The sequence below is a fragment of the Salvelinus alpinus genome, chromosome 23 (genome assembly GCF_045679555.1).
Source record: "Salvelinus alpinus chromosome 23, SLU_Salpinus.1, whole genome shotgun sequence".
Classification (NCBI taxonomy): domain Eukaryota; kingdom Metazoa; phylum Chordata; class Actinopteri; order Salmoniformes; family Salmonidae; genus Salvelinus; species Salvelinus alpinus.
The window spans coordinates 16,808,820-16,835,962 of NC_092108.1; the positions used below are offsets into that span (position 1 = coordinate 16,808,820).

Below are 27,143 nucleotides of genomic sequence, written 5' to 3' on the forward strand. Positions count from 1 at the left end.
AACAGCCAGTGAAACTGCAGGGCGCCAAATTTAAAACAACAGAAATCCCATAATTAAAATTCCTCAACCATACATGTATTTTACACCATTGTAAAGATACACTTGTTGTAAATCCAGCCACAGTGTCCGATTTCAAAAAGGCTTTACGACGAAAGCAAACCAAACGATTATGTTAGGTGAGTGCCTATTCACAGAATAACACAGCCATTTTTCCAGCCAAAGAGAGGATTCACAAAAAGCAGAAATATAGATCAAATGAATCACTATGCTTTGATGATCTTCATCAGATGACACTCATACGACTTCATGTTACACAATAAATGTATGTTTTGTTCAGTAAAGTTCATATTTATATCCAAAAATCTGAGTTTACATTGGCGCCTTACGTTCAGAAGTTCCAAAACATCCTTTGATTTTGCAAAGAGCCACATCAATTTACAGGAATACTCATAATAAACATTGCTAAAAGATACAACTGTTATGCATGGAATTTTAGATGCACTTCTCCTTAATGCAACCGCTGTGTCAGATTTCCAAAAAGCTTTACGGAAAAAGCAAACCATGCAATAATCTGAGTCGGCGCTCAGAGCCCAATCAAGACACAAATATATCCGCCATATTATGCAGTCAACAAAAATCATAAATAGCATTATAAATCTTCACTTACCTTTGCTGATCTTCGTCGGAATGCACTCCCAGGACTCCCACTTCCACAAGAAATGTTCGTTTTGTTCGGTAATGTCCATCATTTATGTCCAAATAGTTACTTTTGTTCGCGCGTTTGGTAAACAAATCCAAAGTCACGAAGCGCGTTCACTAAAAGCAGACGAAATGTCAAAGTTCTGTAACAGTCAGTAGAAACATGTCAAATGATGTATTGAATCAATCTTTAGGATGTTTTTAACATAATTCCTCAATAATGTTCCAACCGGAGAATTCCTTTGTCTTCAGAAAAGCAAATGTAACGGGAGCAAACTCTCGTGAATGCGCATGGTCAGCTCGTAGCTGCTGGCAGACCTCTGACTCATTCCACTCTCATTCGCCCCCACTTCACAGTAGAAGCATCAGACAAGGTTCTAAAGATTGTTGACATCTAGTGGAAGCCTTAGGAAGTGCAACATTACCAATATCCCACTGTATCTACAATAGGAGCTGAGTTGAAAATCGACCAACCTCAGATTTCCCACTTCCTGGTTGGATTTTTTCTCAGGTTTTTGCCTGCCATATGAGTTCTGTTATACTCACAGACATCATTTAAACAGTTTTAGAACCTCCAGGGTTGTTGTATATGCATATTCTAGCTTTTATGGATTTGTAGCAGGCCGTTTACTCTGGGCATGCTTTTCATCCGGACGTGAAAATACTGCCCCCTACCCCAAAGAAGTTAAGTTGTTTTCTGGGGTAACTTTACTATTTATATTTCACTACATTCCTTAAGAAAATATTGTACTTTTTACTCCATACATTTTCCTTGACAGCCAAAAGTACTCGTTACATTTTGAATGCTTAGCAGGACAGGAAAATAGTCAAATGCCCCCCACTTATCAAGAGAACATCCCTGGTCATCCCTACTGCCTCTGATCTGGTGGTCTCACTAAACACACTTGCTTTGTTTGTAAATGATGACTGAGTGTTAGTGTCCCGGGCTATCCATAAATTAAAAAAACAAGGAAATGGTGCCCTCTGGTTGCTTAATATAATAATTTTTTATAATATTTATACTTTTACTTTTGATACTTAAGTATATTTTAAACCAAGAACCTTTTAGACTTTTACTCAATTAGAATTTTACTCTGTGACTTTTACTTGAGTAACTTTCTATTAAGGTATCTTTACTTTTACTCAACTATGACAGTTGGGTACTTTTTCCACCACTGGTCTGTCCATAGGATGTTGTTCCAGAACAGTATAGACTTTTTTAGATGTTGTCTGGCAAACTCTAATCTGGTCTTCCTGTTTTTCAGGCTTACCAATGATTTACATCTTGTGATAAACCCTCTGTATTTACTATTCTCTCATGATTCTTGACTTTGACACAGATACGCCTACCTCCTAGAGAGTGTTCTTGATCTGGCCAACTGTTGTGAACGGGTTTTTCTTCACCAGGGAAATAATTATTCTGTTGTCCACCACAGTTGTTTTCCATGGTCTTCCAGGCCTTTTGGTTTCCCTGAGCTCACCAGTGAGTTCTTTCTTTTAAGAATGTACCAAATAGTTGATTTGGCCACACCTAATGTTTCTGCTATCTCTCTGATAGGTTTGTTTTGTCAGCCTGATGATGGCTTGCTTCACTGGCAGTGACAGCTCTTTGGACTTCATATTGAGGGTTAACAGCAACAGATTCCAAATGCAAATACCACACTTCAAGTCTAGACCTTTTATCTGCTTACTTGTAAATTAACTAATGAGGGAATAACACACACCTGGCCATGGAACAGCTGAGCAGCCAATTGTCCAATTACTTAAAAAGGGGGGGGACCACATATAAAAAGTGCTGTAGTTCCTACACTGTTCACCCCATTTGGATGTAAATACCCTCAAATAAAAGCTGAAAGTCTGTTTCCTTTCAAATCCATTGTAATGGCATACAGAGCCAAAAACCTGTCTGTCTCTGTCACACTCTCTGTGTGTGTCTCTCTCTCTCTCTCTCTCTCTCTCTCTCTCTCTCTCTCTCTCTCTCTCTCTCTCTCTCTCTCTCTCTCTCTCTCTCTCTCTCTCTCTCTCTCTCTCTCTCTCTGTCTCGCTCTCGCTCTCGCTCTCTCTCTCTCTGTGTGTGTCTCTCTCACTCACTCTCTCTCACTTTCTCTCTCTCGCACTTTCTCTCTCTCGCACTTTCTCTCTCTCTCAGACCCTGAGGTGTGTCAGCCCAATAAGAACCATGCTGAGGTGAGGGGTTATGTCAGGAAGCTGTGTGTGATTGACAAACAACGGACCCTGACAACACTCTCTTATAGGCTAGAGCCCCGCAGGACCTGAGCCTGCCCACCATGCAGTTGTTACCCTCTATGACATCATATAGAGCCTCTGTGTAAGATCAAGTAACCTTCATTGCTATGACATCAAATGGCTTCACTGGGCCTCTGTGACATCATATGGAACAGTCAGATGTCTATGACATCACATGGAATTTTTAGCCCTCTATGACATCACACAGAACCATCAGCCCTCTGTGAAATCATACAGAACACTTTGCCCTCTGTGACATCATAGTGAACCCTCAGCTCCTCTGTGACATCACATAGAAGAGAGATGATTTAGAGATAAGAGACTCTTGATTTCTCTGTTACGTGTAAGGTTACTCTAAATGGAGATAGAAAAAAGTAGTTAAAAAGTAACTGAAAAAAGTTACAACTAGAGGTTTTAAGTCTTATTTACAGATTATCATGTCCCTTACTTTGAGCAGATGTAACACATATGAAAAAGTATGTTACAAATACCAAGATCTTTACATAAAGTAATATAGAGAAACAAAACCTCTAGCTTTGTTACGCCAGTGTTCTGAAAACTGTCCTCAAGTTGTTGTTTATTTTTGCATTAAAGCACAACTCATGTAGCGTATTGTTATTCAATTAAATCAGTCATCTTTCTCAGTTGTGTTTTCTTCATGTACCTTTTGTAAATGTGGGTACTGTATATTTAACTTGGACTAGAACTTGTTTTACCTCATCATGATGTCAGTGGGTTGAGAGCGTATAGTCTGTCTGAACTGTAAATAAAAATATCTAATCAAAGCATCGGATTCTGGTGGTTATTGCTGATTTGGTCACTGTTTTTGTCCCTGATAGTGATGTCAACTGGTCTGTCCCCTGTTGATTTTGTCATCACGGTCATTCCTGGATTGGTCCATATAGATAGAGGACTCTAGTGTTCAAAAGCCTGTGTTAGCATGGGCAGCGCCATTGAGAACTTTCACCAGTCAACTGGGTGGGACCTCCTATGGGTTAAGGAAGGATCACATTATTCCATCCAGGTCATCAGGAGGGATCAGCCAATGAATTATACTAGTGAGGAAACAGTCCATAACTCCAGGTGGCAGTAAATCTCCAACCTTGCTTTGTGAAGAAAAAATAAATACATCTACAGGTGGCAGTATGCCTCATTTCTGTTTGTTTGCCAACTCATAGAAGTAGTAGAAGAAGAAAATGTACTACTTCAAAATGGATACTGTCTCAATGGCGCTGCCCGTGCTCTCACAGACACCATGATGGGACAGATACAATGTGGTTTAACTATCTCTATGGGTTTGTCATGTCACCATGGTCATTCCAGACTGGTGATGTCACTGCCTCCTTGTTCCTGGTGTGTGTGGTGAGGTTTTAGTTGATGAGTGAGTGAGAGACGGGGTTGAGTGTCAAACTAGAGTAGACTCATTGTCTAGCCCTGTCTCTGACCTGTGTGTCTGTGTGTGAAGGGGGGGGGGAGTGTTTTCTATAGAAGCAATAAACCCATACATGAATGCTCTGGATGTCAGCAGCCATATTTGAAGGGACAGGTCACACACAGAACAAACACCACATACAATGACCGGGAAAGGGGATAACAGGCAGAGAGCAGAATGTGATTAAAACCTGTTTGGAATAGGGGGCAGCATTTTCACGTTCGGATGAAAAGCGTGCCCAGAGTAAACTGCCTACTACTCAGGCCCAGAAGCTAATATATGCGTATTATTGGTAGATTTGGATAGAAAACACTCTGAAGTCTCTACAACTGATGGAATGATGTCTGAGTATAACAGAACTCACATGGCAGGCGAAAACCTGAGAAAAATCCAACCAGCAAGTGGGAAATCTGAGGTTTGTAGTTTTTCAAGTCATTGCCGTTTCGAATATACAGTATCTATGGGGTCATATTGCACTTCCTAAGGCTTCCACTAGATGTCAACAGTCTTTACAACCTTGTTTCAGGCTTCTATGAAGGGGGAGCGAATAAGAGCTGTTTGACTAAGGGGTCTGGCAGAATGCCATGAGCTAAGTCTCGCGTGCGGCCGTGAGCGCGAGCTGCGTTCCTTTTCATTTCTAAAGATAAAGGAATTGTCAGGTTGAAACATTATTGAAGATTTATGATAAAAACATCCTAAAGATTGATTCTATACATCGTTTGACATGTTTCTACGAACTGTAATATAACTTTTTTGACTTTTTGTCTGGACTTTCATCTGGACTTGCCCACGCCTCGTGCATTTCGATTGATGAACTAAACGCGCTAACAAAAAGGAGGTATTTGGACATAAAGATTAACTTTATCGAACAAAACGAACATTTATTGTGGAACTGGGATTCCTGGGAGTGCATTCTGATGAAGATCATCAAAGGTAAGTGAATATTTATAACGCTATTTCTGACTTTTACTGACTCCACAACATGGCGGGTATCTGTATGGCTTGTATTTGTGGCTTAGCGCTGTACTCAGATTATAGCATGGTGTGCTTTTTCCGTAAAGCTTTTTTGAAATCTGTCACAGCGGTTGCATTAAGGAGAAGTATATCTTTCATTCTATGCATAACGCTTGTATCTTTTATCAAAGTTTATGATGAGTATTTCTGTAAATTGATGTGGCTCTCTGCAAATTCTCTGGATGTTTTCGAGGCACAACATTACTGAACATAACGTGCCAATGTAAACTGAGATTATTGGATATAAATATGAACTTTATCGAACAAAACATACATGTGTTGTGTAACATGAAGTCCTATGAGTGCCATCTGATGAAGATCATCAAAGGTTAGTGATTCATTTTATCTCTATTTCTGCCTTTTGTGACTCCTCTCTTTGGCTGGAAAATGGCTGTATGTTTTTCTGTGACTAGGCGCTGACCTAACATAATCGAATGGTGTGCTTTCGCTGTAAAGCCTTTTTGAAATCGGACAAGGTGGCTAGATAACACGAAGCTAAGCTTTAATTTGGTGTATTGCTCTTGTCTGAAAGTTAAATATTTCCCAAAAATATTTTAGAATTTCGCGCTCTGCCATTTCAGCGGATGTTGTCTAGGGGTTCCTCTCTCTCTCTCTCTCTCTCTCTCTCTCTCTCTCTCTCTCTCTCTCTCTCTCTCTCTCTCTCTCTCTCTCTCTCTCTCTCTCTCTCTCTCTCTCTCTCTCTCTCTCTCTCTCTCTCTCTCTCTCTCTCTCTCTCTCTCTCTGTCTGTCTGCGCTCTCTGTCTCTATCTCTGTGTCTTTTCTCTCTGTGTGTCTGTTCTCTTTCTCTCTCTGTCTGCTCTCCCTCTGTCTGCTCTCTCTCTCGCTCTTTCAGTCCATTCTGCTATCAGGTGTGTGTGATTAAACTTTCTCTCCCTCTCTCAGACCCTTTCCCTCTCTCTTTCTGTTCCCTCTCTCTCTCTGTTCCCTCCCCTCTCAGATTGCTCTGTTTACTCAGAGCGGCTGTCGTCGAGTGTCTGTCAACCATGTCGTCTCTGGGTGCCTCGTTTGTCCAGATTAAACATGAGGACCTGCGGTTTTATGAGAACTGTGGAGGGGGCAGCTTTGGGACTGTGTACCGAGCACACTGGATATCTCAGGATAAAGAGGTCGCTGTGAAGAAACTACTCAAGATTGAGACTGAGGTAGGAGAGACACACTTCCCTCTCCTGTTCCCTCTCCTGTTCCCTCTCCTTTTCCCTCTCATATTCCCTCTCATGTTCCCTCTCATGTTCCCTCTCATGTTCCCTCTGCTGTTCTCTCTCCTGTTCCCTCTGCTGTTCCCTCTCCTGTTCCCTCTGCTGTTCCCTCTCCTGTTCCCTCTCCTGTTCCCTCTCCTGTTCCCTCTGCTGCTCCCTCTCCTGTTCCCTCTGCTGTTCCCTCTGCTGTTCCTTCTCCTGTTCCCTCTGCTGTTCCCTCTCCTGTTCCCTCTCCTGTTCCCTCTCCTGTTCCCTCTGCTGTTCCCTCTGCTGTTCCCTCTGCTGTTACCTGTACCTCTCCTCTTCCTATCATTGTGGAGTACAGCATTTGTTAATAACATAGGCTTCTTCTTCTCTTCCTCTTATTCTGTGAGATATTGTATGGGCTATGTGTTTCTCTGGTGTGATACTGCTGTTCAGTGATTCCCAAACAAACTATGTGGCCCACACAATGAACAAAACACTATTTCCTGCCACAATTCCCGACCCAGAGTTCCCGACCCAGCAGAAAACCATGGGTTATGGTGACCTAGCCTGGCTGTGACACTGTCATTACACTGCCTGACTTTCTCCCTTGATGGGTGAATAACTGTTGAGACATGTACTGGCAGGGGCCGGGGCACTTCTAAACACACGCACATGCACACACTCACTCACACACACATCCATGCATGCACACATGCACGTGCCCGCAAACAGACACATGCATACACATTAATTCGTCTTTGTGGAGCTGTAGCCTTGATGTTTGGTTTGAAAACAGTGGGATTGTATTATAGTAGCTTTTTCAATGACTCTATCTAGTAAAAGGTTGATACAAAATGTCTGTGTTCTATAGTAGATATGGCCTGTTCGTGAGTTGATTGATAGCATGTTTGCCATGTTGACGTTGTGTTGCTAGGTGCTCTGACCCTAACCTTAGAGTGTGAAAAAGTTAATATGGTACAGACATGCATAGCAGAAAAACATTGTGTACATCCCTCAGATCGCTTATATCAGAGTGATCAATATCCTTTGCATATACAGTACACCTATACTGTGCACACCACAGGCGGCTGGTGGCACCTTATTGGGGAAAACATGCTCATAATAATGGCTGGAACAGAATAAATGGAATGTTATTGAACACATCCATCACGTGGGCTCCATGTGTTTGATACCATTCCAGTCCTGTCATTATTATGAGCCATAATCCCCTCCGCAGCCTCCTGTGATGCATACAGTACACACTCATGCTGTCTCCGTCCTACCACCCCCCCCCCCCCCCCCTACCCCCCCCCCTAGGCTGAGATTCTGAGTATTCTCAGTCATAAGAACATCATTCAGTTCTATGGAGCCGTACTGGAGTCCCCCAACTATGGAATCGTCACAGGTCAGTGTGTGTGTGTGTGTGTGTGTGTGTGTGTGTGTGTGTGTGTGTGTGTGTGTGTGTGTGTGTGTGTGTGTGTGTGTGTGTGTGTGTGTGTGTGTGTGTGTGTGTGTGTGTGTGTGTGTGTGTGTGTGTGTGTGTGTGTGTATTTTCCTCATACACTCGCCAATGGATATGGAACCACAACAGGTTGAGGATCAATGTTTAGGCCACAGACTGTGTGTGTTGTATTTCCTGGCAGGACATAAGCTCTGTGACAGCCCTGCCCATTATAATGACTTACAGAACCCACTACCAAGTGTGTGTGTGTGTGTGTGTGTGTGAGCCTGAGGTGCTAAGCTATGTTTGGCGTTTCTCAAGTCGTTATGAGTTCAGGTTGTGAGTGACAGTAGGAAGACTGTTGGACGATCTCAACCCCTGTTCTCTCTGTGTGTGTGCCTGTGTGTGTGAATGTATATGATTGTGTCTGTGTGTTTTTTCTACACTCCACTGTACTGTACAATTCTTACAAAGTGTCTTGAGTTGCAGAAATACACTACCGTTCAAAAGTTTGGGGTCACTTGGAAATGTTCTTGTTTTTGAAAGAAAAGCTAAATGTTTTCTCCATTAAAATAACATACAATTGATCAGAAATACAGTGTAGACATTGTTAATGTTGTAAATGACTATTGTAGCTGGAAACGGCTGATTTTTAATGGAATGTCTACATAGGCGCACAGAGGCCCATTATCAGCAACCATCACTCCTGTGTTCCAATGGTACGTTATGTTAGCTAATCCAAGTTCTACACTGTATTTCTGATCAATTTTATGTTATTTTAAATGGACAAAAAATTAGCTTTTCTTTCAAAAACAAGGACATTTCTAAGTGAGCCTAAACTTTGGAACAGAGGTGTACATTATATTAAAAAAAAAACATAATTGTATTTCCTCTCCAGAGTATGCAGGCGGAGGTTCTCTGTATGAGTACCTGTCCAGTGAGCAGAGTAAGGAGATGGACATGGAACAGATCATGACCTGGGCCATGGAGATAGCCAAAGGTAAAGACAGACATTTAATTAAACACGTTTCCCTGCTCCTAGAACAGTGGTTCTATGGATTTGATATATTCCAGAGCTAGCACACCAGATTCAACTAATCATCAAGCCCTTGAATAGGTGAATCAGGATAGCTAGTTCAGAGCTACAACAAAATTGTGAAATGTCTGGAGAGGTTTGAGAACCACTGTCCCAGAGTACGCTTAGTATTCTAGTTCCACCAAGTCTCGACTGTAGCGCACCCTTAGCTAAATAAACTGTCTGGTTGAGTTCTGTCTTCTTGAAGGGTATACTACAAAGCGGGATCAATGAGTTAGCCAGCTAGCTTGCCTGTATATTCTGAAATATCTTTTAATTTTTTAGAAAGATAAGCTTGAAACCTGCATGGTCTATTTGACTCAACAACCAAAAACACATAGCCTATACACTGAGCTTACAACACATCAGGAACTGCTCTTTCCAGTACATATACCAGGTGAATACAGGTGAAAGCTATGATCCCTTATTAGGGTAACTTGTTAAATCCACTTCAATCTGTATAGATGAAGGGGAGGAGACAGACAGGTTAAAGAATGATTGTTAAGCCTTGAAACAATGGATTGTGTATGTGTGCAATTCAGAGTGTGAATGGGCAAGACAAAATATTTAGATGCCTTTGAACGGGGTATGGTAGTAGGTGCTAGGCGCACTGGTTTAAAACCTCTTGACACTACAGGGGGTGCTGTTTCAACTTGGACATTTATCGTTCCCAAATTAAACTGCCTCGTACTCAATTCTTGCTCGTACAATATGCATATTATTATTACTATTGGATAGAAAACAATCTCTAGTTTCTAAAACCGTTTGAATTATGTCTGTGGGTGAACCAGAACTCTTTCTGCAGCGAAATTCATGACAGGAACTGCGAAGGTCTGAAAACGAGGCTCTGTTCTCAGATCAGTTTAAAGCTCTGTATGTATCCTATGGGTCGACATGAACTGCACCCGCCTTCCCCTGGATGTCAGTAACCAATGAGAAGTGGAATGGAGTTTCTACGTAGTTCTCAGAGCTTATAAAAGGCCAAGGAACGAAGGGAGCTCTCTTTTCGACGTTCGTCATTGCGCAAAGCAAGACCTCAGGATGGCATTTTGAAACGCTCAGTTATCGACCTTAGATATATCCGTCTGTAATTTAATTCGATATAGGTGTTAGAAACATCATAACGAAGTTATTTTAAACCGAGTTATATCAGTTTATGCGAGTATATTGCTATTTTCGGAATTTCCTTAGTATTGCGTTTTGGGGATTTGGGCATGTTGTGGCCACATAGCTATTGTTAGCTGCTAATTCCGAAGTTGAAGACGACGTTTTACAACCAAGCAACGATTCTTTTGGACAAAGGACCACTTGCCCAAGATTCTGATGGAAGCTCGTCCAAAAGTAAGAGCTATTTATGATGTTATTCCGTATTTATGTGGAAAAATGTAAACGGATTTGTCCGCCATTATTGCGGCACTAGTCTGGCTGTAACGCACACTGTATGTCTAGTAACGTTAATTTTAAAAATCTAACTCAGCGGTTGCATTAATAACTAATGCATCTTTCATTTGCTGTCCAACCTGTATTTTTTTGTCAAGTTTACGATTATTTATTGATTAGATTAGGTGCCTTTCCAAGATGGCGCCGGCCAGAATGCATGACCTGTTGCCACTGATCACATTGTATAACCACGATTTGTGCTGCTAAATATGCACATTTTCGAACAAAACCTATATGCATTGTGTAATATGATGTTACAGGACTGTCATCTGATGAAGTATATCAAGGTTAGTCCAAAATTATATATATTTTGCTGTATTGTTACGATCGCTAACCTGTGCTGCTGGTAAATTGCTTGTGTTTCTGGCTATTGTGCTAAGCTAATATAATGCTATATTGTGTTTTCGCTGTAAAACACTTAAAAAATCTGACATATTGGCTGGATTCACAAGATGTTGGGCTTTCATTTGCTGTACGCTGTGTATTTTTCAGAAATGTTTTAAGATGAGTAATTAGGTATTTGACGTTGGTCTCTGTAATTATTCTGGCAGCTTCGGGAGACTATTTCAGATTGCAGCTGCAATGTAGAACTGTGATTTATACCTGAAATATGCACATTTTTCTGAAAAAACATATGCTATACAATAAATATGTTATCAGACTGTCATCTTATGAAGTTGTTTCTTGGTTAGTGGCTATATATATCTTTATTTGGTCGAATTTGTGATAGCTACTGATGGAGTAAAAAACTGGTGGAGTAAAAAAAGTGGTGTCTTTTGCTAACGTGGTTAGCTAATAGATTTACATATTGTGTCTTCCCTGTAAAACATTTTAAAAATCAGAAATGATGGCTGGATTCACAAGATGTGTATCTTTCATCTGGTGTCTTGGACTTGTGATTTAATGATATTTAGATGCTAGTATTTACTTGTGACGCTATGCTAGGCTATGCTAGTCAGCTTTTTTACTGTGGGGGGTGCTCCCGGATACGGATTTGGGAGGAATTAGAGGTTAATAGGGATAGCCCCCTTTTTTTCAATTTTCGCCTAAATGACATACCCAAATCTAACTGCCTGTAGCTCAGGCCCTGAAGCAAGGATATTTTTATTTATTTTTTATTTCACCTCTATTTAACCAGGTAGACTAGTTGAGAACAATTTCACATTTACAACTGCGACCTGGCCAAGATAAAGCATAGCAGTGTGAACAGACAACAACACAGAGATATGCATATTCTTGTTACCATTTGAAAGGAAACACTTTGAAGTTTGTGGAAATGTGAATTGAATGTAGGAGAATATAACACAATAGATCTGGTAGAAGAAAAGAAAACCAACCTGTGTTTTTTTACCACCATCTTTGAAATGGAAGAGAAAGGTCACTGTTATAGCCATCACTCTGGTTGTAATTCTAATACTGTCCACAAGATGGCAGCAGTGTATATGCAAAGTTTCAGATGGATAACTTGGAGTATGACTGATCCTCAAGACTTTTAGTATGAAGTCCCCAGGTACATTTGAGCAAATCGTGAAGGTGACATTCGCATTCATATTCCATTTTTCTGCAAGAATATCGTCAAATCTGTATACTTGGATTTTGATTTAGCTTTCCAAGTATTAGTAGCCATATTATAAGTATAACATTTGCAAAACAAGAAGTTTTCATAACTTCATAACTCTGAATATCCTTACAATTTTTGTCCAAAATGAAAAGGCATGCTGTCGTACAAGATGAAAAGCTACATTTACGACATATACATTGTTTCCGGATACTACCGTAAAGCCCAGCTCATTGGCTATCTAGCTAGCTTTGTTTGACCCCGATTGGTGCTTATTTGACAAAGATAGTCGTTCAAGTGATGGCCGCCCGCGTCATCGGCGTGCCATGAAGGCATTGCTCTCTGACAAAATATGGTGTCCTATAGGATATACTACACCCCTAATGAAATAGTGAAGTCTTGTTACCTTCTAGGATCTCTGAGGAATAAATATGAACATGATTTGACTCGTTGAAACAACGTTTAAGGTGAGATTTCCACAGATTCCTTTCTTTGCAAATTGAACAGTGGAAATACAACATCGATCGTGCATGCTATATGGACCTTTTTACGATATGAAAACGGATTTTATCTAACAAAATGACACTTCATGTTATCTCTGGGATGGTTTGGATGATAAATCAGAGCAAGATTCCAGAATGTAAGTACACATTTCACCTTCAGAGGTGAATTTATCAAATTTATCGTGGTGAAAAAAACTGTTTTGTTAGGAGCTCTCCTCAAACAATAGCATGGCATTTCTTCGCAGTATTAGCTACTGTAAATTGGACAGTGGAGTTATATTAACAAGAACTTAAGCTTTCAGCCGATGTATGACACCTCTATGTTCCGACATTTGTTGTTACTCTAAAATCTGCTATCTTGACATAACATGCTGAATGATTTACAACTGTCCTGTTGATGGGACGCCGATCCATTAATGTTTTTTTTAAGTCAAGAACTGCAACGCTGGTTTTTCACACTAAACAGTTTCCTTGTGTATCAAGAATGGTCCACCACCCAAAGAACATCCAGCCCACTTCACACAACTGTGGGAAGCATTGGAGTCAACATGGGCCAGCATCCCTGTGGAACGCTATCGACACATTGTAGAGTCCCTGCCCTGACGAATTGAGGCTGTTCTGAGTGCAAAAGGGGGTGCAACTCAATATTAGGAAGGTGTTCCTAATGTTTTGTACACTCAGCGTGTATGTTTAGCTTTCTTAATGAATCAGAAAGTTAACAGTTATTTCTGGTTATTTATCAAAGTTAGCTGGCTGAGTGCAACAGGAGCACATTCTTCTCTGGTGTGAGGATCAGTGACTTGTTTGTTTAGCAGAGTTGTTTACATTTTGTTGGTTAGGCATTGGTCCGTGGCTCAGGATGTTTAATGTTTCTGTCCAATAGGAATGCACTATCTTCATTCAGAAGCCCCAGTCAAAGTCATTCACAGAGACCTCAAGTCACGAAACGGTAACCAACTGCACACACAATCTGCAACCAAACGTATCTACCCACCATGAAACCCAACATTTCCCTCACTGCTACTGCTACAGAAAAACGTTCCATTGTAAACCAATCATGATGAATGAATCATAGTTTGACAGTGAGGAATGCCATAATGATTAGAAGTGGATGCTCCTCTTGTGGACTGACTGACCTTTATCTCTGTTCCTACTACAGTGGTACTGACAGCAGACAAAGTGCTCAAGGTACATAAAGTAGGGTGTCTAACAATTATTGTGTGTTTTCACTTATACATCCTTTATTACTTCACCTGTACATAGCCAATCGGTAAATATCCCATCCAACTACCTCATCACCATATTGTTATTTATTTTATTTATTTTGCTCCTTTGCACCCCAGTACCGCTACTTGCACACTCATCTTCAGCACATCTATCACCTCAGTGTTTAATTTGCCATACTGTAATCATTTCGCCACTATAGCCTATTTATTGCCTCACCTCCCTTATCCTACCTCATTTGCACACACTGTATATAGACTTTCTCTATTGTATTATTGACTGTATGTTTGTTTATTCCATGTGTAACTCATGTCCATGTGTTGTTGTTTGTGTCACACTGCTTTGCTTTATCTTGGCCAGGTCGCAGTTGTAAATGAGAACTTGTTTTCAACTAGCCTACCTGGTTAAATAAAAGTAAAATTAAAAAAAGAATGTTGTAGCTTAGTGTCCCAATGCTCTCTCTCTCTCTCTCTCTGGTCTGTTGGCAGATCTGTGATTTTGGAGCGTCTAAGTTCCAGTCCCACACCACCCACATGACAGTGGTGGGCACCTTCCCCTGGATGGCCCCAGAAGTCATACAGAGCCTACCTGTATCAGAGACCTGTGATACATACTCCTACGGAGTGGTGAGTGTGTCTGTGTGGGAGGATATGTTCTACCTCAAGTGGTCTTTCAGCAACATCTTCACTGCAAAAACATCTGGCATATCATCTTGTGTCTTTGTGCGCTCGTGTGTGTGTGTGTGCTCTCGTGTGTGTGTGTGTATGTGTGTGTGCGCTCTTGTATTTGTGTGTGTGTGTGTGTGCGCTTGTGTGTGTGTGTGTGTGTGTGCGCTCTTGTATTTGTGTGTGTGTGTGCTCGTGTGTGTGTGTGTACTTGTGTGTGTACGCGCTCGTGTGTGTGTGTGTTACCAGGTGCTATGGGAAATGCTGACACGAGAGGTTCCCTTTAAAAACATCTGGCATATCATCTTGTGTCTGTGTGCGCTCGTGTGTTTGTGTGCTCTCGTGTGTGTGTGTGTATGTGTGTGTGCGCTCTTGTATTTGTGTGTGTGCTCTTGTGTGTGTGTGTGTGTGTGTGTGTACTTGTGTGTGTACGCGCTCGTGTGTGTGTGTGTTACCAGGTGCTATGGGAAATGCTGACACGAGAGGTTCCCTTTAAAGGCTTCGAGGGGCTGCAGGTGGCTTGGCTGGTGGTGGAGAAACAAGAGGTACACACACAAAGACACATTTTTCTATTTTACGATTAGTTAAGAGCTTCAAGTGGCTCAGATTCACTTACAAATACAAGACAGTCATACACAGAATCAAACATTAAACCATTGGTGGAAAAAGGACCCAATTGTCATAGTTGAGTAAAAGTAAACATACCTAGAAAATGACTCAAGTAAAAGTGAAAGTCACCCAGTAAATGTAATTGCTAAAATATGAATGAGTATTGAAAGAAAAAGTATAAATAATTTCAAATTTCCTATATTAAGCTAACCAGACGGCATCATTTTCTTGTTTTTTTTTCATTTACGGATAGCCAGGGGCACACTCCAACACTCAGACATCATTTATTTTTACTTACGTAATTTAACCACTGCATAAAACACATGCACACACTGAACAAGTTAGACACACAGAGCCGGAGTAACAATGTGATGCTCTCATGCTTTCCGCTGTGAGGAGGGAAAGGATTATTTCTACAGCTGACCTCAGCTCTCTGCTCTTGTAAGGCATGTATACTCTGCTATGGAGCTTGACCATGTGCTGTAGGGGGGTTTATACTGTGTGTGTGTGTGTAGGGGGGTTTATACTGTGTGTGTGTGTAGGGGGGTTTATACTGTGTGTATTGGACCCCATCCAAGAGCATACAGGGATACTCAGGAATGATGTTCTCAGATCTCTATACAGTGCAGCACACTATTACTGGAACATACACATGTTTCAAATCAAATCACATGTTATTGGTCACACACACATGGTTAGCAGATGTTATTGGTCACACACACATGGTTAGCAGATGTTATTGGTCACACACACATGGTTAGCAGATGTTATTGGTCACATACACATGGTTAGCAGATGTTAATGCGAGTGAAGCGAAATGCTTGTGCTTCTAGTTCCAACAGTGCACTAATATCTAACAAGTAATCTAACAATTTCACAACGACTACCTTGTACACACAAGTGTAAAGGGATGAATAAGAATATGTACATATAAATATATGGATGAGCGATGGCCGTGCGGCATAGGCAAGATGCAGTAGATGGTATAGAAAACAGTATAGACATATGAGAAGAGTAATGTAGGATATGTAGACATTATTAAAGTGCCGTTATTTAAGTGACTAGTGATACCTTTATTAAATCCATTTATTAAATGTATTAAAGTGGCAAGAGATTTGAGTCTGTATGTTGGCAGCAGCCACTCTATGTTAGTGATGGCTGTTTAACAGTCTGATGGCCTTGAAATAGAAGCTGTTTTTCAGTCTCTCGGTCCCAGCTTTGATGCACCTGTACTGACCTCTCCCTCTGGATGATAGCGGGGTGAACAGGCAGTGGCTCGGGTGGTTCTTGTCCTTGATGATCTTTTTGGCCTTCCTGTGACATCGGGTGGTGTAGGTGTCCTGGAGGGCAGGTAGTTTGCCCCCGGTGATGTGTTGTGCAGACCGAACCACCCTCTGGAGAGCCTTGCGCTTCTGGGCTCAGCAGTTGCTGTACCAGGCGGTGATACAGCCCGACAGGATGCTCTCGATTGTGCATCTGTAAAGTTTGTGAGTGTTTTAGGTGACAAGCCAAATTTCTTCAGCCTCCTGAGGTTGAAGAGGTGGTGTTGCGCTTTCTTCACCACGCTATCTGTGTGGGTGGACCATTTCAGTTTGTCCGTGATGTGTAGGCCGAGGAACTTAAAACTTTCCACCTTCTCCACTACTGTCCCGTCGATGTGGATGGGGGGCTGCTCCCTCTGCTGTTTCCTGAAGTACACGATCACCTCCTTTGTTTTGTTGACATTGAGTGTGAGGTTATTTTCCTGACACAACACTCCTTGGGCCCTCACCTCCTCCATGTAGGCTGTCCGGTCGTTGTTTGTAATCAAGCTTATCACTGTAGTGTCGTCTGCAAACTTGATGATTGAGTTGGAGGCGTGCATGGCCATGCAGTCATGGGTGAACAGGGAGTACAGGAGAGGGCTGAGAATGCACCTTTGTGGGGCCCCAGTGTTGAGAATCTGCGGGGTGGAGATGTTGTTTCCTACCCTAACCACCTGGGGGCGGCCGTCAGAAAGTCCAGGACTCAGTTGCACAGGGCGGGTTTGAGACCCAGGGCCTCCAGCTTAATGACGAGTTTGGAGGGTACTTTGGTGTAAAATGTTGAGCTGTAGTTAATGAACAGCATTCTTACATAGATATTCCTCTTGTCCAGGTGGGTTAGGGCAGTGTGCAATGTGATGGCGATTGCATCGTCTGTGGACCTATTGGAGCGGTAAGCTAATTGGAGTGGGTCTAGGGTATCAGGTAGAGGTGATATGATTTTTGACTAGTGTCTCAAATCACTTCATGATGACAGAAGTGAGTGCTACGGGGTGATAGTCGTTTAGCTCAGTTATCTTAGCTTTCTTGGGAACTGGAACAATGGTGGCCATCTTGAAGCATGTGGGTACAGCAGACTAGGATAGGGAGAGATTGAATATGTCCGTGAACACACCAGCCAGCCGGTCTGCACATGCTCTGAGGACGCGGCTAAGGATGCCGTCTGGGCTGCCAGCCTTGCGAGGGTTAACACGTTTAAATGTTTTACTCACGTTAGCCACGGTGAAGGAGAGCCCACAGGCTTTGGTAGCGTGCCGTGACAGTGGCACTGTACTGGCCTCAGTTTAAACCCCCTTCCACCCACCCACCCACACACACACCCACCCACCCACCCACCCACCCACCCACACACACACACACACACACACACACACACACACACACACACACACACACACACACACACACACACACACACACACACACACACACACACACACACACACACACACACACGCATATAGCCCCCTACACCAGAGTTTCCCAAACTCGGTCCATCGGACCCCAGCTGATACAGATAATCAACTAATCATCAAGCTTTGATAATTTGAATCAGCTGTGTAGTGTTAGGGCAAAAACCAAAACGTGCACCCCTTGGGGTCCCGAGAACCGAGTTTGGGAAACTCTGGTGTAGGGGGTTATATGCGTGTGTGTGTGTGTGTGAAAGGGGGTTTAAACTGTGTGTATATTCCAGTAATAGTGTGCTGCACTGTATAGAGATCTGAGAACATAATTGCTGAGTATCCCAGTATGCTCTTGGATGGGGTCCAATAGTGGTGAGAGAAAGAGATGTATTTATTTCAGTTTAAATCCCTCCAGAGAAAACTGTTTCCAAATGATCCCCTTGCCCCTTACAGTGGATGTATCCTATTGCCTGTTGTTGCTTTGTACTTGAGCCTGAGCATTGAGTTTTCTTTAATTGTAACATTGCCTTGGTTTCCTACTTCATAATGTAGATGTGTTCATATGAGTGTACAGTGCCTTGCAAAGTATTCATTCCCCTTGGCTTTTTTCCTATTTTGTTGCATTACAACCTGTAATTTTAATAGATTTTTATTTGGATTTCATGTAATGGACATACACAAAATAGTCAAAATTGGTGAAGTGAAATTAAAAAAAGAACTTGTTTCAAAAAATTCTAAAAAAGGGAAAAGTGGTGCATGCATAGGTATTCACCCCCTTTGATATGAAGCCCCTAAATAAGATCTGGTGCAACCAATTACCTTCAGAAGTCACATAATTAGTTAAATAAAGTCCACCTGTGTGCAATCTAAGTGTCACATGATCTCAGTATATATACACCTGTTCTGAAAGGCACCAGAGTCTGCAACACCATTGAGCAAGGGGCACCACCCAGCAAGCAGCACCATGAAGACCAAGGCGCTCTCCAAACAGGTCAGGGACAAAGTTGTGGAGAAGTACAGATCAGGATTGGGCTATAAAAAATATCCGTAACTTTGAACATCCCACGGAGCACCATTAAATCCATTATTCAAAAATGGAAAGAATATGGCACCACAACCTGCCAAGAAAGGGCCACCCACCAAAACTCACAGACCAGGCATTAATCAGGGAGGCAACAAAGAGACCAAAGATAACCCTGAAGGAATTGCAAAGCTCCACAGCGAAGATTGGCGTATCTGTCCATAGGACCACTTTAAGCCATATACTCCACAGAGCTGTGCTTTACGGAAGAGTGGCCAGAAAAAAGCCATTGCTTAATAAATCTTCTTGACGCTACGGATCCCGTTACCGGGATCATTTTCCTAAACAACCACTGAATTGCAGAGCACCTAATTCAAAAATAATCCTAAAAATATTTATAATCATGGAATCACAAGTGAAATATACCAAAACACAGCTTAGCTTGTTGTTAATCCACCTATCGTGTCAGATTTTTTAAATATGCTTTACAGCGAAAGCAATCCAAGTGTTTGTGAGTGTATCAGTCAATGCTAGAACAGTTAGCCTTATATTAGCTTGGTCACGAAAGTCAGAAAAGCAATAAAATGAATCGCTTACCTTTGATAATCTTCGGATGTTTGCACTCACGAGACTCCCAGTTACACAATAAATGTTATTTTTGTTCGATAAATATTAGTTTTATAACAAAAAAACGCCATTTGGGTTGCACGTTATGGTCAGAAAACGACATGCTCGTTCCGGTCCTGAAAGGCAGAAGAAAATTCCAAAAAGTATCCGTAATGTTCGTAGAAACATGTCAAACGTTTTTTATTATCAATCCTCAGGTTGTTTTTAACATACCGGACGGTAACCTATTCAATAAAAGAGAGAAAGTAAATGTCGAGCTACCCCTCTCGCGCGCAGGAACTAATCAAAGGACACCTGACTCGTTTTGAAAAATCTCGCTCATTTTTCAAAATAAAAGCCTGAAACTATGTCTAAAGCCTGGTCACAGCCTGAGGAAGCCATTGGAGAAGGAATCTGGTTGATACGCCTTTAAATGGAAGAGGGGAAGGCAACAGAATAAAAAATTTAAAAAAGCACTTCCGGGTTGGATTTCCTCAGGTTTTCGCCTGCAGAATCAGTTTTGTTATACTCACAGACAATATTTTGACAGTTTTGGAAACGTTGGAGTGTTTTCTATCCTAATCTGTAAATTATATGCATATTCTACGATCTGGGCCTGAGAAATAGTCCGTTTACCTTGGGAACGTTATTTAAAAAAAATAAAACATTCTGGCCCCTAGCATCAAGAAGTTAAAGAAAAAAATAAGCAAGTTAAGTTTGGTGTTCGCCAGATGGCATATGGGAGACTCCCCAAAGATATGGAAGAAGGTACTCTGGTCAGATGAGACAAAATGTAGCTTTTTGGCCATCAAGGAAAATGCTATGTCTGGTGCAAACCCAACACCTCTCATCACCCCAAGAACAACATGCTACCAGTGAAGCATGGTGGTGGCAGCATCATGCTGTGGGGATGTTTTTTATCGGCACTGGTACTGGAAAACTGGTCAGAATAGATGCAAGGATGGATGGCGCTGAATACAGGGACATTTTTGAGGGAAACCTGTTTCAGTCTTCCAGAGTTTTGAGACTGGGACGGAGGTTCACCTTCCAGCAGGACAATGGCCCTAAGCATACTGCTATAGCAACACTTGAGTGGTTTAAGGGGAAACATTTAAATGTCTTGGAATGGCCTTGTCAAAGCCCAGACCTCAATCCAATTGAGAATCTGTGGTATGATTTAAAATCAGCGGAACCCATCCAACTTGAAGGAGCTGGAGCAGTTTTGCCTTGAAGAATGGGCAAAAATCCCAGTGGCTAGATGTGCCAAGCTTATAGAGACATACCCCAAGGGACTTGCAGTTGTATTTGCTGCAAAAGGTGGCTCTACAAAGTATTGACTTTGGATGGTGAATAGTTATGCACGTTCAAGTTTTCTGTTCTTTTGTCTTATTTCTGGTTTGTTTCACAAGAAAAAATATTTTGCATCTTGAAAGTGGTAGGCATGTTGTGTAAATCAAATGATACAAACCCCCAAAAAGTCAATTTTAATTCCAGGTTGTAAGGCAAACAAATAGGAAAAATGACAAGGGGGTGAATACTTTCGCAAGCCACTGTATATGGTTCCTGTGTGTCTGTTACAGAGGCTGACCATCCCCACCAGTTGTCCGCCTAGCTTCGCTGACCTGATGAAGAGATGCTGGCAGGCTGAACCAAAGGTGAGAGGGCAAAGGTCAGGGCTACCACTCTGATTGCCATATCTGGCCCTGGATACTCAAAATCCTGCGCACCCTTATAATTCTCCAGGGCCAGAGTTGGACAACGCAGCAGCTGGTACTGAACTTAGTAACCTGGGCTCTGAAGTCTGGCATACTATGAACTGTTACAGAAGCGTGAACTATTGATACAGTCCTAATGTGCGTAAATACTACAGTACTGTCCCCCAAAACACTACAGTAAACACTACAGTAAATACTACAGTAAATACTACAGTAAAGTCTGCAAAAACACTACAGTAAATATTACAGTAAACACTACAGTATATATTACAGTAAACACTACAGTAAACACTACAGTAAATACTACAGTAAAGTCTGCAAAAACACTACAGTAAATATTACAGTAAACGCTACAGTATATATTACAGTAAACACTACAGTATATATTACAGTAAACACTACAGTATATATTACAGTAAACACTGCAGTAAATATTATAGTAAACACTACAGTAAATACTACAGCAAAGTCTGCAAAAACACTACAGTAAATATTACAGTAAAGTCTGCAAAAACACGACAATGAATAAATACTATAGTATTCCTACCACAGTACACTATAGTATTTTCTTAATGTGCACACTAGATTTTTTTAGGCTTAGCTGAAAAATCTAAAAAGCTGCAGTTGCAGTGTTGACTTGATATTGTGTGTGTGTTTTTTTTTTCTAGGAGCGTCCGGTGTTTAAGCAGGTGTTGGGGACTCTGGAGACCATGTCTAATGACAGCAGACTACCAGACCAGTGTAACTCATTCCTACACAACAAGGACCAGTGGAGGTACGCAGTGTGCGTGCATGTGTGTATGTAATACAGGTGGTACAGTAAGCACAGTATGGATTGTTTAAACTCTACTACTTGCCCGAGCCTCCCCAGCTTCTCCTTCACCCAAATCCAGATGGCAGATGTTCTGAAAGAGCTGCAAAATCTGGACCCGTACAAATCAGCTGGGCTAGACAATCTGGACCCTCTCTTTCTAAAATTATCCGCCGCCATTGTTGCAACCCCTATTACCAGTATGTTCAACCTCTTTCGTATCGTCTGAGATCCCTAAAGATTGGAAAGCTGCCGCGGTCATCCCCCTCTTCAAAGGGGGTGACACTCTAGACCCAAACTGTTAAAGACCTATTTCCATCCTGCCCTGCCTTTCTAAAGTCTTCGAAAGCCAAGTTAATAAACAGATCATTGACCATTTCGAATCCCACCGTACCTTCTCGGCTGTGCAATCCGGTTTCCGAGCTGGTCGTGAGTGCACCTCAGCCACGCTCAAGGTTCTAAACGATATCATAACCGCCATCGATAAAAGACAGTACTGTGCAGCCGTCTTCATCGACCTGGCCAAGGCTTTCGACTCTGTCAATCACCGTATTCTTATCGGCAGACTCAATAGCCTTGGTTTCTCAAATGACTGCCTCGCCTGGTTCACCAAATACTTCGCAGACAGAGTTCAGTGTGTCAAATCGTAGGGCCTGTTGTCCGGACCTCTGGCAGTCTCTATGGGGGTACCACAGGGTTCAATTCTCGGGCCGACTCTTTTCTCTGTATATATCAACGATGTCGCTCTTGCTGTTGGTGATTCCCTGATCCACCTCTACGCACACGACACCATTCTGTATACATCTGACCCTTCTTTGGACACTGTGTGAACTTCTCTAGGGTAGGGGGCAGCATTTTCATGTTTGGATGAAAAGCATACCCAAATTCAACTGCCAGTTACTCATCCCCAGGATATAAGATATGCATATTATTAGTAGATTTGGATAGAAAACACTCTGAAGTTTCTAAAACTGTTTGAATCATGTCTGTGAGTATAACAGAACTTATTTAGCAGGCGAAACCCCGAGGACAAACCATTCAGATTTTTTTGTTGTTGAGGAAACTGTCTTTTCAATGTGTTTTCATTGGGAAACCAGATTTCTAAGCGAATTGCTTGCAGTTCCTACGGCTTCCACTAGATGTCAACAGTCCTGAGAAATAGGTTGAGGTTATTCCTTTGTGTAATGAAGAAATACGGACATCTTAAAGTCGAGGCACTCCAGGTGTCCTGGACATGCGCTTCAATCAAACAGAAGGCATGCAACATTTCGTTTTAATCCTGTATTGAACACATATCATCCCGTCTTCAATTTTATTGATTATTAACGTTAAAAAACACCTAAAGTTGTATTACAAAAGTAGTTTGACATTTTTTGGCAAAGTTTACAGGTAACCTTTGAGATATTTTGTCGTCACGTTTGAGCAAGTTGGAACCGGTGTTTTTCTGGATCAAACGCGCCAAATAAATGGACATTTTGGATAAATATCGACGGAATTAATGGAACAAAAGGAACATTTGTGATGTTTATGGGACATATTGGATTCTGGATATTGCCAACAACAGAAGCTCGTCAAAGCTCGTCAAAGGTAAGGCATGAATTATATTTTTATTTCTGCGTTTTGTGTCGTGCCTGCAGGGTTGAAATGTTTTCTCTCTTTTGTTTACTATGGTGCTATGCTCAGATAATAGCATCGCATGCTTTCGCTGAAAAGCCTATTTGAATTCTGACATGTTGGCTGGATTCACAACCAGTCTAGTTTTAATTTGGTATCTTTCATGTGTGGTTTAATGAAAGTTTGATTTTATAGTAATTTTCATAGTAATTAATTTTAATTTGGTGCTCTGCATTTTCTCAGGCTTTTTGCCAAGTGATACAGGTGCGTCTTGCCTAAACTCAGATTTTCGGATATAAATATGAACTTTACCGAACAAAAAATACATTTATTTTGTAACATGAAGTCCTATGAGTGTCATCTGATGAAGATTATCAAAGGTTAGTGATTCATTTTATCTCTATTTCTGCTTTTTGTTACTGCTCTCTTTAGCTAGAAAAATGGCTGTCTTTTTCTGTGACTTGGCTCATACCTAACATAATCGTTTGATGTGCTTTCGTCGTAAAACCTTTTTGAAATCGGACACTTTGGCTGGATTTACAACAAGTGTAGCTTTAAAATGGTGTAAAATACTTGTATGTTTGAGGAATTTAAATGATGGGATTTCTGTTGTTTTGAATTTGGCGCCCTGCAGTTTCACTGGCTGTTGACGAGGTGGGACGCTACCGTCCCACATACCCTAGAGAGGTTAACAACCTCCAAACGAGCGTCAATGTCATATAACACTCCTTCCGTGGCCTCCAACTGCTCTTAAATGCTAATAAAACCAAATGCATGCTTTTCAACCGTTCGCTGCCCGCACCCGCCCGCCTGACTAGCATCACTACTCTGGACAGTTCTGACCTATAATATGTGGACAACTACAAATACCTATGTGTCTGGCTAGACTGTAAACTCTCCTTCCAGACTCATATCCTGTTTGGCGCAGGCTTGCCGCTAGCGACCCACCTCGACAACATCCTGTGAAATTGCAGAGCTCCAAATTCAAATTACAGAAATAGTAATAATAAACATTAATGAAAATACAAGTCTTATACATCGGTTAAAAGATGAACTTCTTGTTAATCCAGCCGCTTTGTCAGATTTCAAAAAGGCTTTACGGCGAAAGCATAACATGCAATTATCTGAGGACAGCGCCCCGCACTCAAAAGCATACAAACATTTTCCAACCAAGCAGAGGAGTCCCGAAAGTCAGAAATAGCAATAAAATAAATCACTTACCTTTGAAGATCTTCATCTGGTTGCAATCACAAGGGTCCCAGGAAAACAATAAATGGTTGTTTTGTTCGATAAAGTCCTTCTTTCTATCCCCAAAACTTTGTTTTGTTGGCGCATTTTGTTCAGTAATCCACTGGCTCAAAGGCGGTCAAAACATGCAGACGAATACATCCTAATAGGACCGGTAAAGTTCGTTGAAACATGTCAAACAATGTTTATCACTAATCCTCAGGTGTCAATTATCTAAAAAATCTATAATATTTCAACCGGACAATAGCGTATAATAGCGTCGTTTTTTCAGAAAACAAGCCTAAAACCATGTCTAAAGAATGTTGACATCTAGTGGAAGCCATAGGAACTACAATCTGGTCCCTAACCAATTACATAGTCAATAGGCATTCAATAGAAAACCACTCACATCAAAAAAATCCCACTTCCTGGATGGATTTACCTCGGGTTTTGCCTGCCATATCAGTTCTGTTATTCTCACAGACATAATTTTAATGGTCTGGGAACGGGGTTCCGCTAGTTCTCGCCAACAGCCAATGAAATTGCAGGGCGCCAAATTCAATCAACAGAAATCTCATAATTCAAATTTCTCAAACATACAAGTATTAGACACCATTTTAAAGAAACTTATCGTTAATCCAACCATAGTGTTCGATTTCAAAAAGGCTTTTCGGCGAAAGCAGAACATATCATTATGTTAGGTCAGCAACTAGTCACAGAAAGCATACAGCCATTTTCCAACCAAAGAGAGGAGTCACAAAAAGCAGAAATAGAGATAAAATGAATCACTAACCTTTGATGATCTTCATCAGATGACACTCCCGGGACAATGTTACACAATACATGTATGTTTTGTTCGATCAAGTTCATATTTATATCCAAAACATCAGTTTACATTTGGCTTTGCCTTCAAAACATCGCGTGAATTTGCACAGAGCCACATCAATTTACAGAAATACTCAAAATAAACTTTGATAAAAGATACAAGTATTATGCACAGAATTATAGATATACCTCTCCTTAATGCAACCACTTTGTCAGATTTCAAAAAAGCTTTACGGAAAAAGCAAACCATGCAATAATCTGAGTACGGCGCTCTGAGACAGAAACAAGCCAAACATATACCCGCCATGTTGCGGAGTCAACAGAAGTCAGAAATAGCATTATAAATATTCACTTACCTTTGATGATCTTCATCAGAATGCACTCCCAAGATTCCCAGTTCCACAATAAATGTTTGATTTGTTCGATAACGTCCATAATTTATGTCCAAATACCTCCTTTTTGTTTGCGCGTTTAACCCAGTAATCCAAATGCTCAATGCGCGATCGCTTAGTTCAGACAAAGTCAAAAAAGTTATATTACAGTTCGTAGAAACATGTCAAACGAAGTATAGAATCAATCTTTAGGATGTTTTTTATCATAAATCTTCAATAATGTTCCAACCGGAGAATTCCTTTATCTTCAGAAATGCAATGGAACTCAAGCTAACTCTCACGTGAACGCGCATGGTCAGCTCATGGCACTCTGGGAGAGACCTTACTCAATCCCCTCTCATTCGCCCCCACTTCACAGTAGAAGCATCAAACAAGGTTCTAAAGACTGTGGACATCTAGTGGAAGCCATAGGAAGTGCAATATGACCCCATAGACACTGTATATTCAAAAGGCAAAGAGTTGAAAAACTACAAACCTCAGATTTCCCACTTCCTGGTTGGATTTTTTCTCAAGTTTTCGCGTGCCATATGAGTTCTGTTATACTCACAGACATCATTCAAACAGTTTTAGAAACTTCAGAGTGTTTTCTATCCAAATATACTAATAATATGCATATCCTAGCATCTGGGCCTGAGTAGCAGGCAGTTTACTTTGGGCACGCTTTTCATCCAAACGTGAAAATGCTGCACCCTATCCCAAACAAGTTAACAATTTTAGAAGCTTCAGAGTGCTTTAGATCCAATGCTACCAAGTATATGCATATCCTAGCTTCTGGGCCTGAGTAACAGGCAGTTTACTTTGGGCACGTTATTCATCCGAATTTCCGAATGCTGCCCCCTGTCACTAAAAAGATATCAAACATCTCCAATCAGGGCCTCCCGGGTGGCGCAGTGGTCTAGGGCACTGCATCGCAGTGCTATGCTGCGCCACCAGAGTCTGGGTTCGCGCCCAGGCTCTGTCGCAGCCGGCCGCGACCGGGAGGTCCGTGGGGCGACGCACAATTGGCTTAGCGTCGTCCGGGTTAGGGAGGGTTTGGCCGGTAGGGATATCCTTGTCTCATCGCGCTCCAGCGACTCCTGTGGCGGGCCGGGCGCAGTGCGCGCTAACTGAGGGGGACGGGTGCACGGTGTTTCC

At 41.6% G+C, this 27,143-nt stretch overlaps 2 protein-coding genes across 6 annotated transcripts in view; both read left to right on the forward strand.

Moving 5' to 3' along the window:
• Positions 1-3,731, forward strand: part of LOC139550368 (rap guanine nucleotide exchange factor 4-like) — a 97,163-nt gene extending 93,432 nt beyond the window's left edge. For all 5 annotated transcript variants that reach the window (XM_071361232.1, XM_071361227.1, XM_071361228.1 and 2 more), the window contains one exon: positions 2,849-3,731. In XM_071361232.1, the coding sequence (XP_071217333.1) occupies positions 2,849-2,976 (128 nt within the window). In that variant the 3' untranslated portion in view covers positions 2,977-3,731. The remainder of the gene's footprint in view (positions 1-2,848) is intronic.
• A 2,411-nt stretch (positions 3,732-6,142) lies between these two features.
• Positions 6,143-27,143, forward strand: part of LOC139551398 (mitogen-activated protein kinase kinase kinase 20-like) — a 37,329-nt gene continuing 16,328 nt past the window's right edge. The window contains exons 1-9 of the mRNA XM_071362877.1: positions 6,143-6,555; positions 7,894-7,981; positions 8,916-9,017; positions 13,477-13,542; positions 13,753-13,781; positions 14,306-14,443; positions 14,941-15,027; positions 21,006-21,080; positions 21,809-21,915. Coding sequence (XP_071218978.1) covers positions 6,397-6,555; positions 7,894-7,981; positions 8,916-9,017; positions 13,477-13,542; positions 13,753-13,781; positions 14,306-14,443; positions 14,941-15,027; positions 21,006-21,080; positions 21,809-21,915 — 851 coding nt within the window. The 5' untranslated portion in view covers positions 6,143-6,396. The remainder of the gene's footprint in view (positions 6,556-7,893; positions 7,982-8,915; positions 9,018-13,476; positions 13,543-13,752; positions 13,782-14,305; positions 14,444-14,940; positions 15,028-21,005; positions 21,081-21,808; positions 21,916-27,143) is intronic.